This window comes from Phyllostomus discolor, chromosome 4 (assembly GCF_004126475.2).
Source record: "Phyllostomus discolor isolate MPI-MPIP mPhyDis1 chromosome 4, mPhyDis1.pri.v3, whole genome shotgun sequence".
Lineage (NCBI taxonomy): Eukaryota > Metazoa > Chordata > Mammalia > Chiroptera > Phyllostomidae > Phyllostomus > Phyllostomus discolor.
In genome coordinates, this window is record NC_040906.2 from 127,591,380 (window position 1) to 127,608,652 (window position 17,273).

Genomic DNA, 17,273 nt, shown 5'->3' on the forward strand with positions numbered 1-17,273 from the left:
TTTGAACACTCTAATCTTATTTTTTAGAAAATTTCCAATCTTCTAATTTATATCATATAAATATAATCACCCTATGTGATTACATAATCACATAGGGTAAGTACTGTTTTTGAGAAGTTTGGGAGGGAAATGTAACAGATTTCTCTTCCAATTCTAAAACAAGCATCTACGATCAGATCTCATTTTACTCATTGCTTCCTCACAACCATCTTAAAAGAAACTGCTAAGTTCTTCACCTAATCACTGAGCAAATGGGTATTATATTATTTATTATGAAATGATCCTGAAAGGACACCTAAGTAGAAAAAAAATTTTCAATTTTAAAGTTGTAAAAACACTATGGCAATAATTAATCAAGAACAATACACATTCACAGAAGCCCCATTAAGTTAGAGAAACATATAATAAAAGAATATTGTAGCTAACTAGCTTCACTGGGCCTCAGTGTCCTGCATGTAGAAAACAGAGATAATGACCCATACATGGCACAGGTATGCTGAAAGGACTTTGTAATATCACATGTGTAGCACACTGCCCAAAGAGCCTGATGCTTGACAGAGATTAAAATGCACATTGAAGTCTGAAAGCAGAGCTTCCGGTGGGTGTGCTGCAAACAGGACACGTGTGTGCAGAGCTGGTGATTAAATAGCTCAGGCTTCAGGGAAGCTGGGGGCCTCAAAGAGGCTGAGAGACCCTTTCTCTCCAGCCAGAAGCAGCTTCTTTTATTCACCCCCATATGCCATGCAAATATGACCAAAAGGATAATAATCCTTATGGGCAATTTCCCACATTTCTCATACTGGCTTTCATGCAGCCAAATGACCTGATCCCAGAGCTCTTGTTGCACCCCTGCCCTCTCCCAGGCGGTGCCAAACACTCCAGGCCCTCCCATCCCTACCTTCACCCCCACCTTGTTAGGCGCTTCCAGAGTTTTTTCCCCAGTTGCTCTCCTGCCTAAAAACAGCTCTTCCCTCAGACATCTGCTTGGCAACCCCCCATCTCCTTGAAGTCTTTGTACAAATCTCACCATCTCATTGTGGTCTACTCTGATGATCCTATTTAGCTCTGAAAATTGCTCCCAACCCCACACTCAACCACCATACCCAACTCAACATTCTTCTCTTAGCAAAAAGTTACCTTCTAACATCCCATAGAATTTGGTTATTTATTGCCTGCCCCATTTGCATCTCTCCTTAGTGTGTAAGCACCAGGACAGGGAATTTATTTTGCTCCCTGGGGAACCCTAAGGACCTGGAACAATGCTAGCACCTGGGGGGTAAATATATGCTGCGAACTAAAAGGCTGAGAAGCATTACTGCAGGGCGATTATTCTCTTATAAGTCTGATCCAAGGCAGTCAGCTGAGAATAGAATCATTAGCATTTGTATCTGAACTGTCTACAACAATGCCTGCCACTGTGGCCCCGGATAAATATTTTTGTCTTAATAACTTTTCCCACTCAGGCTATATCTTTGATATTCAAATTACCTTCATATACTATCCTCCAATAGGTCTTCTGCACACAGTAGGCTGGAAAAACACATAGAATACCTTACAAATAATCTGATCCATCAAGTTCCTTGGACAGATGAGAAAACTCAGGCTGCAGGAGAACAGCTTGGCCTGGGACACGTGGCACAAACACAGAACGAGACACAGAGCCATGCCCGGCCCTCAGGCTCTCCATTCTACCAGGAGACGTGGAATTTCTAAAGCACTTTCAGAATCTCCTATTCTTAGAAGTTAAAAGATCAGAAGGCAAACGTCGTGTTATGGCTAAAAGCATAGGCTTTCCTATTTGGCCTCTATATGTTTGAGTCAACCCCCTGGTATTTTTTACTACTTGGGTCAAGTTACCAACCTTTCCTGACTTGTTTGTAACTGACTCATAATCCTTTCAGAATACACCTGATTTTTCATTGTAAGAGACAATTACAATAAGGTCCTGTAATTGCCCCTTGACAGTGTGATACAGTAAATACTCCCCCACTTCCTCTGGTTTAACTTATATTTCCTGTAACGTAAGAATCCACCTCACAGAGAGAATTCTATTCCAAACACTCCAACTCGGAGGAAAACTCAAAGAACTGCAAAAGTCCTAAAGTCCAGTCACCTCACTACCAAACAACAAACCCTGAAATAAAACCATTGATTACATGACACTTTAAAATAGTTTTCCAAAACTTCTTTTGCTTCTGTAGTGGCACCTCTGTTAGCTTCCAATGTGCAGTGAGTTTTTAGAAGGGCTCTCGCTCCTCTTCCCAACAACAGTGTTCCCTGCACGGAAGACCTGAGGTGCAGAGAACGCATAGCAAGCTGGTCTCCAAACACCGGTTAGAAGTGAGCAGAGTGGCTGAGCTCATGGCCTGATTTTAAATCCACAATCCATACCTCACTAAATGTGTCATTTTGGGCATGTTACTTTCCCTCTCTAAGTTATAGTTTCCCCATCCATAAAATCAGAATAAAAACCTCAGAGAGTAGCTGTGAGAACTAAATAAGTTAAAATGGGAAGAGCTAAAAAGAGTACCTGGACCACATAACTGCTCTATAAATCTTAGCTTTAGTAGTATTATTTCTCTTAATTCCTTTTAACCCTGCTTTACTTTATAAGAATGCCACATCTAATGACTTATTCCTCATTGTTTTTGATTTGCTTAGAACTCTCACAATTTCTCTTTGACATAAGAATGAACCTAGAAAAAAAAAGACCTGATACTCAATGGTCATTAAGGTTTGAAAAGATATCTCATGTGCTAAATTGTTCCTATCTTTATAAACCTGAAAACAGAATTTTACAATATCATTAGACAACAAACCTTAACTTTCTGGTACTGCTGGTTCAGATTCTCCTCAGTGGAATTCTCCTCTCTAACTGGCCCATCCACATCCGTTTCCAACAGGTTACCATTAACTTCGTCCTCTTCTCCAATTGCCGACTTGCTGTCACCTTCTTGAAAATGAGTCCCATTCTGTTCAATTACCTGTTTCTGTGTTATCCCTGCCCTTTCTGAGTCTTTGTCAACATTTGACAGCCAGTCCAAAAGGTTTTCTATTTTGGTTTTGCTCTCTTCCAGCTGCTTCACAGCTGCAACCTGGGTGGGGGGTGGGGCAGGGGAGAGGGACAATGGGTATTCTGAATATGGCCAAGGTATTAGCTTTAAGACATCCCCAAAGTACATATTTGTATCATTTAAAGTTAGAGTGGGAATACTAAAAACTGACATACCTCGAAAACTGAACACATTAAAATTAAACCTTAGAGAAATAGGAAGTTACTTTGAAGTTTCCACTGCTCTTAAAAATACATTCCGAAATTTTAACTGTAGTAATGACTGAGTCCCCACACATTTCACAAGTAGAAAGTCTCACAACCCCACTTAAACTTTTTTAAAAAGTTAAGCAAAATGAAGAACAAAACAGAAACAGAGGCACAAAAACAGGCAACAGACAGCTATCAGAGTGGAGGGGAGACCGGAGGAAAGAAGGTGAAAGGATTAGGCAAAGAGCGTCTGTGTAGGACACAGACAGTGAGACGATGCCCAGAGGGAGGCGGGGAAGTAGGTGGGGGGGGGGGGGGGGGAATTAGGACTTCTGCAATAGTGCCAACAATAAAAATAAAGAAAAAAAAGTTAAGCAGGGCTAACTCTTCAAACTTTGTGTAGTATTTGGCCAATTATAAACCTGGAAACCCAGAATTCCGCTCTCTGGTGCTAGTCGTTGCTCACCGCCACCTGATAGCACTTAATGAATCCAGAGGCTGTTATACTAATTATTCCTAACAAAGCAACAGTGTACCACATAATCATATAAGGACCTTTTCAGTTTCTTCCTTGATTGCTGTTGTCACAACTTTATCCAGCTCCTTTCTTGACTGTTCTGCCTTTAAATTAAGTTGTTCACACTTTATTTTAGCTTCACTGAGCTTCTGTTCAATCAAAGCCTTGTCTTCTTGTGACAGCTTTTCGCCATTCTCTTTTAAGAAGTTCTCTGTGTTTTTCACTATTTCTGCCAATGCCTGTGCACTTCCTTGCATATCTTTCTGTAATTCCTTATAATAGAAAAGGAAAAAAATTTTATGAAATTACTACCTATTTAATTTTTCCAAAGTTGTAATTCTGAAAAGGGAGATGAGCAAAAGAAGGATAATCCTGCACATACAGGCTGAAAAAGAACACTGAGTATGTTCATTGGAGTTGGTTTATTTAAATCACAATATTTAATATAATTTGAAATCTCAAACAGCATTAAAAAAATGTATGAGGCTTTCATGTTTGACAAAGAGACATGGTTTGTAAGACATTGAAAACAATGAAGTATTCAGTATATAATCTATATAAACTCGAGTATACCAGATTTTTTACACTGTGTGAGTGCATTTATAAAAGCTTTTAAATACATGACCATATTATTTATTATTTCTAAACATTCATTTTGAATATGTGCTCAGGATAAAAACACATAGTTCTGTAAGTTATAAGCTAAGTTGTTCCTAAAATAGTGTCTCTACTATAATAATCTCTTTTAAACACCAGAGCTCCATAATATGTAATGTTTGCTCCCTTGTTTCAGGTGTTAGGAAGCTCAGCATTAAGAATTCTCCTCAGGAGCAATAGCTTCCTTCTGTCTAGATTTCTCTATGTATTTGTTCTTCTGTTCCTCCTTTACTTGGCGTTTTAATTCCCTATATCATACTTTGTTTAAGCTTTCATATTATTTTCCCATGCTTTCCAGACTCCTCAAAGTTTTCTGAGTATTTGAACTGAAAGAGATACTTACTGAACCACAACATTGTGATGTTAACTGTGCCTGTCACTGAACACCAATATTGACTTAACTTTTATAATGACATGGTAATGGGATTATGGCCAATGAAGAAACCGAGACTTAAAAAGATTCAATTACAAAGCTAACATGTGTAGTGTCTGGGATTTGGATCAAGAGTTAGCTAATTACAATGAGAACATTCTTTTTTCTGACACCAAAATAAAGATACCTTTATCTGTCATTATTGTATGTTCCTTCCATGGAAAGAGACAAACTGCAGGGAAACATGAAAGGAATAAGAAAAAGCTAAGAAAGAGAAAGAACCCAAATTGATGGGTATTTCACCCAATTTGAAAGTGAGTGGACTGGCCTTAAATGTATCCAAGTCTGAATTCATCACATAAGGTATTTCCATTACCAAACCTCCTTTGTATTTTGTCCACTCAATATCCCACCAAAAACCAGTCAAGAAAATTATATGACTTGCTTGAAGTTGAAAATGTAACCCTTAGTATAAAGTGTACAGCTCAGGAGCCCTGGAGTATATGCTGTCTTAGAAAAACTAAAATGGGAGCTATTTGTCAATAATCCTAACTGCTTTCCAAATAATAGTAATCAAACTTAATATCAACAGAGAACTAATCATGCAAAACCAAATTCTACCTCTTGCTTGGACTGGTACTTCTTTAGCTCAACAGTGCCATCTCCAATCACAAAGGCTTCCTGGTGCCCAATCAGGCGGTTTTCAGTCTGGGTCAGGAGATCACAGATCCCCTGGAGTTTCTCTTTGTACTCCTGCTGCCGCTCTGCCACGTTCTAGAGGGGAACAGAACCAAAGCATCTGTAATGGTGGTCACACACCCACAACTCTGACAGCTCCTTATTAGAATACACTTTGTAAATTTCCTCTAAAAAAGCTTTCTGAGTATGCTGTAAACATGATAGCAGTGGGGTACAAACTGAGCAGGGTGACACACAAAGTAAGAGGCTGTCCCACAGACAAGGAAAGTGATCATGTTTGGGTGAAACTGCTCAGCAGAATACTGGCCATGCACATGTGTAAGAGATGAAACTTCTGACCGACAGGAAGAAACATTCCATTTTCTTAAGCTCTTGAGACCTGCGACACACACAATTAATTCTGTAAAAGGATATCAAAACAGAAGTTAGTCATGGTTTGCCTGTTAATATATTTGATATGTGCTTATAGGTTATCATGCTAGAGACAATGCCTGGATGCTTCAAGAAATAATAAAAAGACCATTGCATGCACTATTTTTATTTAATCACTACATCTAATTCCATTCCTACCTCTTCATTACTGATTGCTATTGGATGTGGCACTCTAATATAATTCATTAAATCTTTCTAAGAGATTTATTTCCTTAGTCAATTGCTTACATCTTTCATTTTCCATCACACACACACACTAGTTATTCATCTTACAGCCACTGTGTTTACCAGGAGCCTAACACACGTTGGGCAAGGTGCTGAGTGTTTTATATTCATTATTTTATCAGTGCTCACAACACTACCATGTAAGCACTGCTACTATTTCCAACTGGCCAGTGAGAAAACTGTTGTCACGTGACTTGCCCCAGGTCCCACAATGAGTGCGTAGTACCACTGGGATGTGGTAGGAGGCGGTCTGGCTCCAGAGCCCTGCTGTGTCATGCCGCCCTCCAGAGGGGGACACCCTTAACTTCTTTATGCATATGCTCATCAGTCTTCCACCTGAAATTGCTGAGTGCATCTACGTATCCTACTTCTAGAAAAAAAGGAAGACTATCACCTGAAAACAGTAGTTTCAGGGAGTCATGAAAATTAAAATCAATGAATTACAGCATTATCACAGAAAGTAATAGTGTTATATATTGAGAATCTATACATTATACCCTGTCCATTAATTGCCTATCCAGAAAAATCTCTCCCATCATGCCATAATCCCTAGGTGTCTCTATTACAGGTTTCACGCTGAAGAACTAAACACAAAGAATTCACAAAGAAGGGCAAACCTTCTGATCATCCAGGTCTTGTTCTAGCTGTAACTGAGTTTCTAAATGTTCCACCTGGGCAGTTACTGACTCCTGTACGTCAAGAAAACACTTCTGAGTTTCATTTAAGAGCCGCAGCAGTTGTTTGCTCTGGCTGGGAGACAGATCTTGTGCATGCTCAGAAATGAAGAACTGCACATCAAAGGCAGTTGTCTCCAGTTGTGTTTTGGTATGGCCAAGGTCTTTCAACACGCCCTGCGAACAAAGCGGCACAAGTTACCAACAGGGAGTGAAGCCATAACAGACAGTGTATATCAACAATAACATTTATTTTAAAAATATGCTTCTTGTATCAAACTCAATGTTGTATTGATATTTTTATTTAGTAAAAAACCTATTCATCTAGTAAAAATGGTGATGATGAAATCACTTAAATCCTGTGGTAATTAATAGTATATATAAAAAGATAAACCCTCTGAGAATATTTTAACCTTGCCCACCACATCACACTTCAAATGAAACTCTCACAAAAGGATTGAACTTATATAAATTTAGCACACTGAAGGGTAACAACATTAAAATATTGCTTGCTGATATTTATAGCACCCATGCTATTGTGATAGCATGTAAATGAGACTACCGAGTATTTGAAACATAAATTGGGCCAGAATTTCAGTTTTCTGGCTCCCAAGTCAGGAGCCTAACCATCATTCATGGGGCACGCTGTTCAGATTAAGAACTTGTGGGAAGAGGGAAGGCATGACAAAAAAGACTCATAAGAAAGTACTTATTACACTGTGATATGCTTATATGATTAATATATACTGATATATACATAAATACATAAATGCAAATCTCAGCATGTCAGTGGTCATAAGAGTTATAGGAGGCTGCTGGGACAGCAACAGAATGATCACCCACTTGTGATTGTTGACAGTTGTGTCAACTGTAAACAAATACTTTGGAGAGAAAAAGAAAGGAAACAGCCCCATAGAGCTTTAGCAAAGTCATGTATCTTTGTAAACATTTGTTATATTACACCCACAGGTTTTTAAATGTGCTTTCTGTCTCACTATTCTGATACTTACCTTAAGAAACTCCAAATTCTGCCTCACACTTTGGGTACCTTGAACATTCCCAGCCTCCATATCCTTCACAGACCTGCTCTTCTCTGCTATCCAATGTGAGAACGTCTTCAGTTTGTGCAGAAATTCATCATGGGAAATGGCTAGTTTTGACTAGAAAACAAAATTGTGTTCATTTCTCTCTGTCCTTAAAATTCAAATGCCTATAAATGACAGTTCTGTCTTAAGGGCCTAACACTCTGAAAACAAAATACTTCAGTTTATGGTTAAATTTTTAAACAATCAAATTTTCTTCAACATTCAAATCTGACTGTGTGAAGTGTGCCAACACCTACCATTTCACAGTCGATTGCAAGTACAATGTGCTCCATTCTTTCTGAAGACGCATCGCTGAGGGAAGAGAAGGCATTCTGCAAATTTCGGTGGCTTCTACTCAGGTCCTCAAGATGGTCTCTGGGGAAGTCACTGGGAAGAGACTTTAAAAACTCTTCTGCCAACTTCATGTCTTTCCTTAAGATAACAGCAATTGGAGCCAATCCCAATTCAAATGTCTGCAATATATATATATATATATATATATATATATATATATATATATATATATGTATATGTATATATTTGCATTTACCGTTTTTATTTCACTATGCAGAAACATACATTCACATGGGCTGTGTCATACAGTAGATGGTGTAATGGAGAATATATCTTTTTGAAGCTATTTATAACTAAACTGGTCCGATGGTAGTGGGTTACCAGAACTCAACTAAAGTTAGTGTCACTAAACACTAAATAGTTTAATTACAGTGGAAATTCTGTACAGTTTAAAGCATGGCTCTGAACTAGGTTGTAAATATGGACCACATTTAAAAATAAAACAGTTTTTCAAGTAAAAGAAGAAAGAAAAAAATCAATTTAAAAATATATGAAAGAAAAAAACAATAGGAACTCAGCAGGTTTTTGAGAGTGAATTTTTTTAATATTGTAAACTAATGAAGTATGTATTTTCTTCCCAAAATAATCACAATTTACATATTTAGGACTTGACAGGGGTCTTTGAGAAGCTTTCTGGATTGAACACAGACCACAGTGGACAACAAGGAAGAAATCACATTAATATGTTGAAATCAGTGCTACCTTATAATGAATTAAATCAGGTACACAAAGCAGGATGGTAAGCATTAAATATTTCCAGAGGATCAGAGAGTCACCACTGTTTGTGGGTTAAGAGTAACAAAATCACATAAAACAAGTACAAGATTGAAGTGTTTACTGAATAAACTTGGTTACTGGCACATCTAATCTGGAATAAACTGGACACACTGGACCTGGACACCTGCTAGCATTTTAGGGTAATCTTCATTTATCTGTAAACCAAATATCTGTCACTTAAGAAACCAAAATTTTGGTTAGACTTTAATAATAGTATTTTATTTATATATATGTATATATCCATATCCCAGACAGAACCATTTAGTGACAAACACAAATATAACTAGTGTTCAAAACACAAATGTAAAGAGTTTTGCTTATTTCCACCTTAACTGAGTGGGCTATCATCCATAACAGGCAAATACTCATCAGTTCTTACCTCTAACTGTTTAAGTTGGTTCTTCAAAGCTTCTAGACTGTTATCCAGAGACTCTGAGGTGTTTAAGGGAGACTTCATATCCTGAAGCAAAGCCAAATACTCATGCATTTTTGATGTGTGTTGTAAACACTGCTGTAACTCCTTGGAAAACTAAACACAAATTTGGACATTTTAATTCAATAGCCTCTATGCAGATTTTCAGAGCCAATAAAATACATGGGATGATTCCCAAATGTTTCATGCAGCTACTTCCATATGGAATATAAAGTCAACTTACTTGTTCCATTGAGCTATCCCCAGAAGTCATTTCTTCTGACCCTGAAATGCATTCCAAATGGTCCGGGAAATTGTGGCATTTCTTCTCTAGCTTCTCATCTCTTGGTAAGGGTGATGCTTGTACAGTAGAGTTTTCTGGTCCACTTTCTTCTATATTTTGTGAATTAAGAGAACCATGGTGTCCTTCTTTGCTTTTAAGATCATCAAGAAGACATGGCTTTCTATCCACAATCTCAGAAGTAGGAGATGATTTTTGATTCAAGTTTCCAAATTGTTCTGCTTCATTTGAACAGCCATCAGCAAGCAGCTTACAGAAAATTTTTTCAAGTTGCAGTGGAATTACTTTAGATGTAATACCTATTTTGTCTAGGTCATACCCCATCTGAGTTAATTCTTTTATCAATTCATATGTTCCTGTAATATTTTGGGTATACTGATTTTGCTTAAGTATGTCAAGGAGAAGCTCAGACTTAAGATTTGCAATACAGAATGGATCATCTCTACTCTCTGCTCTTAGATCTGGTGAGTTGCTCAGGGGGGAAATTCCAGGAGAGTCACTGATCTTCGAGTCATCTCCGGGCACACAAGATGCTTCCTTTACCACTTGTGATGTGCTCATCCTTTTAGTTAAGCTTTGAATTAAAGTTTTAGTGTCTGCACAAGCGTCAGGTTCTCCGACCTCTTGAGAATTCATATGACCTTCTTTCAATCTACTCTTTAAGATGTGCTTTACATCCTCAACACATACCTGAGATAACTCAGGAATCTGAATCTCCTTTTCTTCAAATGCTGGAGGCAAGGCTTGTTCTTCTTGTGGCTGTTGCCCAATTATTTTTTTCTCACTGTTCATTTCTAAGAATGAGCAGTCAGTGCTTAAAGTGTCACTGGAGTTATCACTTCGTATTCCTTTTGTGCTGAGGCCTGATGACACAGAACTAGTATTTTCCCCAAGGCCTTCCACATTTCTCAGAGGTGAGATTGAAAGTGTGCTTTCATTTCTCACTGATGTGAACTGAGCAATTTCTGTTCCTCCTTCTGAGACATCTTCTTTAGTACAAAGGTCATTCTGTTGAACCATCTCATTTACAGGTGAGTCTTCTTGAATGAGGGCTGCCTTCTCTTTTGCATTATCAGTTCCTAATTCTATGTGTTCTTTCATGGGAGGGGAAGCTATTAGAGTGCAGCCTGGGATTTCTGCATTTGGCTTCAGTCCATCTTTTGCTTTTACATTTTTTGCACAATGTTTTGAATAAGTGAACAGATCAAGCTCTTTCTCAGGTCTGTCGGTGAGCAAATTGGTCTTAGTACTTGTATTCCCTTCAGACAATATGTCTGAAGTAGCATCACTGATCACTTTGGAAACCGATGAGTCAAATATTTCTTCAAGATTCTCAAACTGAACAGGACTTTGACTACCAACTGTTTTCAGATTCTGTGTTTCATCTTTAACAGCTATAGTTGCTTTTTTAAGGCTTCCTTTATGATTATGTTCTTCATTGTTTGTGATTTGTGGAAATGGAAACTGACTACTAACTAAATCCAGATTCTCCCTCATCCTTTTACTAGGCAAAAGTTTGAAATGTTCATTATCTTCTACTGGCCCTTCTATAGGATCTTCTCCTGAGCACTTTTTATGAATTGATGTTTTATCTTCTGTTAGTATATTGTTTTTGTTATCTCTCTTTTTAATTACATCTCTTCCATTTCCTTGCTGATCTTTATCAGTTACAGAGTCCACAGATGACAAATGGCCTCCCTCAGCAGGTTTTCCTGTTAAATCAGGCTCAGAACAAATGGTTTCATCAGAAGTTGAACTGATATGAGTATTAAATAAAACAACCACAGGGCCACAGGTGTCTTCTGATTCAGTGTCTTTAGTGATAGGCAGCAATATATCCTTAAGGGCCGTCTCAGGATTCAACAGATTTTCTTTGCTTTTTTCAACAACCTCAGTTGTGTGTTCTGGAAGATTGTCTCTTTCAGTAACTAAGCTACTTTTAGTACTTGATCCTAGCTGTAAAACATTTACACTTTCCTGTTTTCCTAAAGAATTATAATTGTGCTTTTGGCCCAGGAGAATCCCTTTATTAGTACTTTGATTTTCACAGCTGTTTTCGTTTTCATTTTTGGTGGTAGCACACAACTGCATATTCATACCTTTAGCCTCATCTTGGCACACGGGCTTTTCCTTCTCATCTCCCCCTTCTGCTCCTCCTCCTTCCTCTTCTTCATCATCATCATCATCATCATCATCATCCTGATTATTACTGTCACATATGTAATCCCTGTAACTGTCTTCATTTTGCATAGAATCGAAATGATCGGTATCAGAATTAAATTCTTCTCCAGTTATATATTCTTCTCCTCTCCCTCTCCAACAGCCAGTGTCATCAAATTTTAAAGAAGCACTGAAGCTCTCTTCTCTTCCTACAGTTTCAGAATCAGTCAGTAAGTCAGACTCATCACTTTCTAGGCTATCTGCACTTTCCCTGTCTGATACAGTTTCCAGCAACTGTTCATTGACATTGTACGAGTCAAATGAATTTAAATGTATTCTTTCATCAGTATCTAATTCAGCTTTCTCGCTACCTATGAGACAATCCTGAAAAGACTGTGCTTTTTCCCTCACTCTTAAGCTCTCCACTAGCCCTGCCTGAGTCACCACGGAATTTTCATTCTCTTTTGGAACATCATAGAAAATATTGCCAGGAGAAGCAGCCCCATCATTTTCCTCTTGCAGCGTGTCACAGTCCTCAGGTTGTAGACCATCACAGTCACCACTTTCAAGGAGCAAAGAATCATGGTCATCATCTTCAAACAAGGGAGTATCGTAAAAATCATCATCGCTATCACTGTCTGTCTCTGTGTTCCTGTGCTGATCATCGAGGAGTGATGTTTCATAGTCACCAGCACCGACAGCCTCTTCATGCAGTGGTGTGCCACAAACATAAGACGCATCAGTACTATCTGTATCACCCCTCGGTGTTATGGCCCAAGAGTGCTCTTCCATTTTGGACTCATTTTGAGTGTCTTTAGATTTCTGTTGAAAAGCAGCATGTATTTTTTCACCTTCCCCACAAGTATCTGAAATATATTTAGCACTGTGATACTGTACCTGAGGATCACTATAACCAATATTTAAAGGTTTTTGTCCACAATGTTCTCCCTTCAAACTGATGTTAATAGCTGCAATTCCTAGAAACTGGCCTTGAAGATTTTCTCCCACTCTTGGACGCAATAACATGGTTTGCTCATTGGATGGCAATGTAGAGTCTTCACATTTACTTCCATCATTCTCCATGCTATGTAAATTATTAAGACGTCCCTGATCATTCTTCAATTTATCATGACTTAACAAGGCACTCAGCCTGGGGGAATAGTCAAAGATAGCTGAGTCCTTGTTTATATTATCTTCAATCTCTGTTTCTTTCAAGTCACACATTCTACTAGTTTTTGACTTTACAACAGAAGTTGTTATCAAATCACTTGCAAGGTTTTCAATGTTTTTAGGATGACTACATTCATCTGCATGTTCATTTGTTTTAACTTGACTTTGATTTTCACAGTTTTTAGGTATGTTTCCAGAGTCTTGTCTAAGTCTGCTAACTTTGGCAAGTTCAGACTGTGTAAAATATGATCCAGAATTGGAAAGATTCACACTGGATGGATTCTCAACTGTATGATCTCTTACTATTACATTTGCTAAGTTTTCTGACTGATAAAATTCACTGAGAACATTATTTCCCATTTCATTAAACCCTTCATCTAAGGCATGCTTTCTATTTTCAGGCATTTCTTCCTGTTTAGGTTCTCTGCAATAACGTTTATCAAAACTAGTTGGTGAAGTTATACTCTTATCCTTCTCTTTACTTGGGGCACTATTCAGAAATACACCAGGGAGCCTGAGGACATCAGTGCATTCTGTCATGGACGTGCCTTCATCAAATTCTGCACTACAGCCTTCCAGGAGCATAGCAACAGCCTCGTTCAAGTCCCCGTCATACAGCAGAAGCCTCTGCCCTGTGTTCACATCCATATAGCTATTTATCATCAAGTAAGACAGGAATAATCTTTTAGTCTGTTCTGAGCTCTGCACTGCCACTGGCTCTTCTCCATCAAAAGTATCCTCTTCTTGTCTGTAATCGTGGGTTGTAGATGGCTGGAATTTACAAAAAGAGAGCCATCTCTTGGCATTCTTACAAGCTTCTACATCTCCCAAATCTGGCATTTTATCAGGCAGTATTATACTTTTTAAAATCGATGTTGTATTATTATCTATTATTCCTAGCTGCTGAGCAACATCTAAATCAATGACTTGAGAAGTTTCTGGAATATACAGAGCAGCTATTTTCTGCCTACCATTCAGGATTTTGTATGCCAGTTCATTTGTAATCAACTTCTGCTGCAGGGAAGAAGATGTGGGAAATATTTCACCAGAATGAGGCCAAATGAGTCCAACGTAGCCTCGCTGACCCTCTAGTACCAACAGAGCGCTGCTTGAGGTTATTAAATCACACTGGACTGCTTCATCTACAGTTAAACGTTTAGCAGGGTTAGAGTGGATGATTCCACCTGTCTGAACCTGATAGGTTAGAATACTGTTGGCAGTATCTCTGTCAATCACCCCTTCTGCCAAAGCTTCTTCAATAGTCATTCTTTGACCAGAGCTGCAGTTGACCAGACCTCCAGAAAGAAGCTGTGCGCCTAATAACCTAAACATGGTTTCACGGTCTATGAGACCTTCATGAGCTGCTCTTAAAATGCTAATGTTTCTCCCACATTTTAATGTTATTCTGCCTCCTTCTTGTGGTCTTACAGGTAGAAGCCGCATCCCAGTGCTTTCCTGTAAAATACTTCTTTCCATAATATCTATTAAAGATACCTTCTCAGAGGTACATGGATCAATAAGATCTTTGCATGTATTTTGCCTTTCCAAAACTTTAGAAAATAATGCCGAGGAAACCAAGTTCTGTTGGAAAGCCTTCTGCAGGGTCAGCTGTTCTCCTGTGGCTGGAATGACTAGCAAGCCTGTGGAAAGGAGTATGTCCAGGACTCTGACAGCCATAGCCTCTGATATAACGCCTTGAGCCAGAGCATCCAGTGCTGGAACTGTGGTGGAAGACACAGCAGAAATAATCTCCTTTGCTTGATTGAGTTCTTGGAGTTGGCACACAACTTGTTCATCAATGAGGCCATGACTTTCGGCACCTTTGAGGTCAAAGCATTTTCTTAATTCTGGTGAAATTAGACCAGAATTCATTAGCTGTGTCTCAAGCAACCTTATTCCTGTGTCATAGTCAATAAGGCCTCTTAAAACTGCCTGAAAGACCGAAAGGACTTCTCCAGTTGTCTGATCAATGGTGCCTGCAATCACTTTATCCAGCTGAAAGGCAAATACAAAATTCTCAGGTTAGTTTGGGATTCAAGGGTGGACAGAGTTTCATGAAACTTAGTGTGCATTTTTTTTTAAAAATAAGTAATGCACTTCAACATAAAAATCCTCTACTTACCAAGGCGTGGCAATGCTGTGAATGTTAGGCAGCTCAAATGCACAAGTGATCTATGTCAGTGATCTATTCAACAGCACAGGATATGATAAAAGCTTTGAAAACAACATGCATCTGTGAATTGAAAACTTAATATCGTGTACATTAACAAGGTTAGTGAAGACACAACAGAGTAAATGATGACAGTGAGAAAACAGAACACATACCCAGAAGGCAAACCATGCTTTCTGCAATTGGGTGAGATTAGTCTACTAACATGAAAGAGAGTGTGTCAAACCCCATGCTACTGATGTTTACAGCATACAGACTTCTTCCCAGTCGAAACATAATGAACTGGAGAAATTGTCACAAAACCCCAAATGAGACAAATAGTGTGTAAAGTACTCCAGGGAGTAAGGGAATTGAATACAAAGATGTCTTTTTGAATATTGAATATTGTGAATATGTATTATCAAGTTTTAAAAACTTAAGGAAAGGCCAAATTTTAAGTGATTTCTGTTATATTTTAAGAAGATGCTAGGGCATCCTCATTATAACATATGGCCCAGTGTTACTCAAATAAATCCCATGATATTTCTGGAAAAAAAAATCCCATAACACTCCAATGTCACCAGTAGAGGTGACTCCCAGGCTATTTCACAAGTAGAACATCACATTTATATAGTAAAATACCTAATTAGCAGTAGGAGAATGGCTTTTAAAGAGAAGAGTTAGAAAAATGAATGATTCTTTTCTTTCATCATGCAAGGCAGAGATTAAGATGTCACAGAAACTGATGACAGCAAGTATAATACTGCATTTAATAAACAACACTGAAATCTCCAAATACTTAAGTAAACTCCATTTTTCTCCATATACACAATTCAGAGTCATTTCTTTACCACTGACTTACATTTCTACAATCATGCAATAAAACTAAGAATCTTGAAATAGCTTCATGTTTTAATAATATTACCTTCTCCTCTACCTTTACATCTCCCACAGTTTCTGACTCTTGAAGTTGTTTCAGAGATTCACTAAATATATTATAACTTTCTTGAAGAGTTTTTACTTGTTTTTCCAATTCATTTCTTTCTTCATCTGTCATTCTAAAATAACCAGAAAGTATGAAATGAGGAGTGCAAGTCTTCAGGTGATAAAGATGATGTATTAGGCTCAATGATATTATAAAATACTCTTCTAAATAAATAGGTACACAATCATAAAATATAATATAACCTTTTAATATAACCTCAGATAACTCAGGTCTGCATATGAAAATTAAGAATGGCCCTAAACACATCTAGGAATCCTTCTCTTGCCTAAAAAAGGGGGACTGAAGGAAAGGTGTGAACTACTACATCAGCACCTCTCTGTCATATACAAGATTCTGAAATACCAGTAGCTGTTGACTGATAGAGGGAAAGTTGACATTGTTAGTCCCTACAAGGAAAAGGGACAATAAGGTACCATTATTACTCAAGGTGAAACTTGTTTAAGATGAAGGATAAAGAGGAAATTAACCTGATTCTCTAAGGCACAATAAGAAATCATTATGGAATAATCCTAAAGTGGACAGTCAAAACGGGTTTAAGAAAAAGGTAGATTCCTTCCCTGCCTGAGGTATTAGCTGAAATAGATAAAGTGTCCTGGTACAAAAAGTAGGAACAACATATGAGAAACCAGGTTTCCCATTAAGAACTCCAAGAACATACACATTTTTTTCTGTTCCCCTTCATTCTAACCTGCTCTCCCGGAGTGAGTGATGGGGCCATACGGAAACACCCTGGCCTACATCACTGGTGGAGGCCTGCCTGTGTCCAGTCTCACTGCTTCTGCATGGCACTGCCTATCATTTTACCTTTTTATCTCCACCCTATTTTCTTCAACTAGCTCCTTATCTTTTTCCCTTTCCCTCTCTCATCTCCTTTTCCTCTGCCTTAATACAAACAACCACGGGATGAAATGAAAGACCTGAATGACATGACTTTACAAGAGTCATTCCAGGACTCAGGAAATATTTACACATATTTAATAAAATGAAGATGATATATTCCAAAAAACAAATCTCAGACAG

General features: G+C 38.2%; 1 protein-coding gene across 24 annotated transcripts in view; it reads right to left on the bottom strand.

Annotated features, from left to right (window-relative positions):
- Positions 1 to 17,273, bottom strand: part of DST (dystonin) — a 447,461-nt gene that overhangs the window by 122,301 nt on the left and 307,887 nt on the right. For 17 of the 24 annotated variants that reach the window (XM_036024276.1, XM_036024278.1, XM_036024275.1 and 14 more), the window contains 9 exons: positions 16,173 to 16,305; positions 9,712 to 15,093; positions 9,435 to 9,584; positions 8,182 to 8,397; positions 7,850 to 7,999; positions 6,783 to 7,016; positions 5,431 to 5,583; positions 3,818 to 4,051; positions 2,820 to 3,095 (listed from right to left, as the gene is read on the bottom strand). In XM_036024276.1, the coding sequence (XP_035880169.1) occupies positions 2,820 to 3,095; positions 3,818 to 4,051; positions 5,431 to 5,583; positions 6,783 to 7,016; positions 7,850 to 7,999; positions 8,182 to 8,397; positions 9,435 to 9,584; positions 9,712 to 15,093; positions 16,173 to 16,305 (6,928 nt within the window). The remainder of the gene's footprint in view (positions 1 to 2,819; positions 3,096 to 3,817; positions 4,052 to 5,430; positions 5,584 to 6,782; positions 7,017 to 7,849; positions 8,000 to 8,181; positions 8,398 to 9,434; positions 9,585 to 9,711; positions 15,094 to 16,172; positions 16,306 to 17,273) is intronic. The other 7 variants (XM_036024282.1, XM_028509342.2, XM_036024284.1 and 4 more) reach the window with 2 other exon arrangements.